The sequence below is a fragment of the Chlorella variabilis genome (assembly GCF_000147415.1).
Source record: "Chlorella variabilis unplaced genomic scaffold CHLNCscaffold_375, whole genome shotgun sequence".
NCBI classification, from domain to species: domain Eukaryota; kingdom Viridiplantae; phylum Chlorophyta; class Trebouxiophyceae; order Chlorellales; family Chlorellaceae; genus Chlorella; species Chlorella variabilis.
In genome coordinates, this window is record NW_005434833.1 from 1 (window position 1) to 1,653 (window position 1,653).

General features: G+C 61.2%; 1 protein-coding gene across 1 annotated transcript; it reads left to right on the top strand.

Annotated features, from left to right (window-relative positions):
• Positions 1-1,006: 1,006 nt before the first annotated feature.
• Positions 1,007-1,594, top strand: CHLNCDRAFT_141737 (hypothetical protein; the record flags this gene model as incomplete). Its single annotated transcript, XM_005842561.1, has 3 exons — positions 1,007-1,053; positions 1,303-1,375; positions 1,484-1,594. 3 exons carry the CDS (start codon positions 1,007-1,009, stop codon positions 1,592-1,594), a joined length of 231 nt encoding a protein of 76 aa, XP_005842618.1.
• Positions 1,595-1,653: the final 59 nt, after the last annotated feature.

Here is a 1,653-nt window from a genome sequence, read left to right on the forward strand (position 1 = left end):
TGACCTCTGATGCTGCCCACGAAAGGCGGCGGCGGGCACCCATCAGGGCGCCGCACAGGGCAGGAGTCAGTCGCAGGTGGCATTCGCTGCGCCCGTCCCCCACGCACCCGAATCTCAACGCAGGTCACAGGCACACAGTCAGGCACTGGCAGGTGAAGGCTGGCCCGGCAAAACAAAACGAAGGCTGCGACTGCGGCCCCCAGGCCCCCACCGGCCTCCAGAGCGAGCCCCTTGACCACGATATGGGGGAAATCGGGCCGCAGGGATGCCCGGGAGGCCGGGTTGCTGATCGGCTGCTGGCTGCGCTGCCCAAGGCTGGCTCCCTCGCTGCTTGACATGCTGATGGGTGGGTGGGTGAGTGTGGAGGGTGGGGGTGTGGGGGTGATCGGCGCGAGGCCGGCGCGATGGCTCTCTGTGAGCGGACGGGTGGGCTACTGTTGGCTATAATAGGCTATAATAGGCTATAATAGGCTATGTATAATGTGTGACAGCCGCACACTGCTCAACGCTCATTGCCCTATATCCCACCCAGCCGCAGGACTCTACTGCCGCCCGCGCCCCGCCCCATCTGGCCGCTTGCGCGCCCCATCCCCTCTCGATGGGGCCCGCCCACACCGGGGCCTCCCCCCTCCCGCCCACTGCTTTCTCAACGGCCCCGAGCCGGGGCTGCCCTCATTGCATACATAGTGCGCCTTTCCCTGCTTTTCTAGTGACCTAGCGTTCCGCACTGCCGTTTGGCCAGCCCATGCTCCCGTACCGTTGCGTTTCTCCCCAATGCGCCATGCCACTTTGCCAGTCATACACACGTTTCGATGCGTGCCCTGTCAGCTGCTTGCGTTGCATGTCGCCTTGCTCCACCCCTGTTTTATTGCTTTCTCTGCTTTCGCCCGGTTCCCGTCCCGTTTCGGCGGGGAGTCTATGTTGCAAGCTAGTTCTTGCTTTACCAGACTTTAAGCCCACACAAGCAAGCACCCCTGCAGTCGCCTTCATCAGCGTACGCTCCGTGATGGCACCCCCAGTGGTTGCCTGGTTTGTCTTTACACTCTGGTTCAGGTGCGCACATCAGGATGACACGCACAGGGGCGCGCGCCTCCTACTTGCATTTTTGTTGTGGGGATTGGCAGGCTTGTCATCACACTCTGGCCCAGTGCCTGCCCGGCCTCGCAACACACACATTCACTCGCTCTCACACATCTTATCACCAAACACACACACCATGCACGATTAACCATGCCACACAGTGGCTTACACACGCACACCAACATACCGTCTCTGCCTGCCTGCCTGTCTGCCTGCCTTCAGGAGCTCGCTCATCCCCGGCCCCTGGCGCTTCGTCATGGGAAGCTGTGTGTTGCTGGGCATGGTGGTATCTCAGGTGGCTTGTGCACAAGTCCCAGCACACATGGTGGTCTGCATCAATCGGCTGTGCCATCACTACACACACACACATATACACATACACCGCTGCCACCGCCTGCTGCAGATTTGGTCTCACCGCCTGCAGCGCAGCTACGCCAAGCGGCGGCGCCACGCTTCACGGCTGGCTGGCGGCGGCGTTGCGGCCGGGGAGGTGAAGAAGGCGGACTGTGTGTAGACCGTCTGTCTGGCCGTGACCTTTTGTTACAATGAGTTTTGTCAATAGTGAGTGCGTTT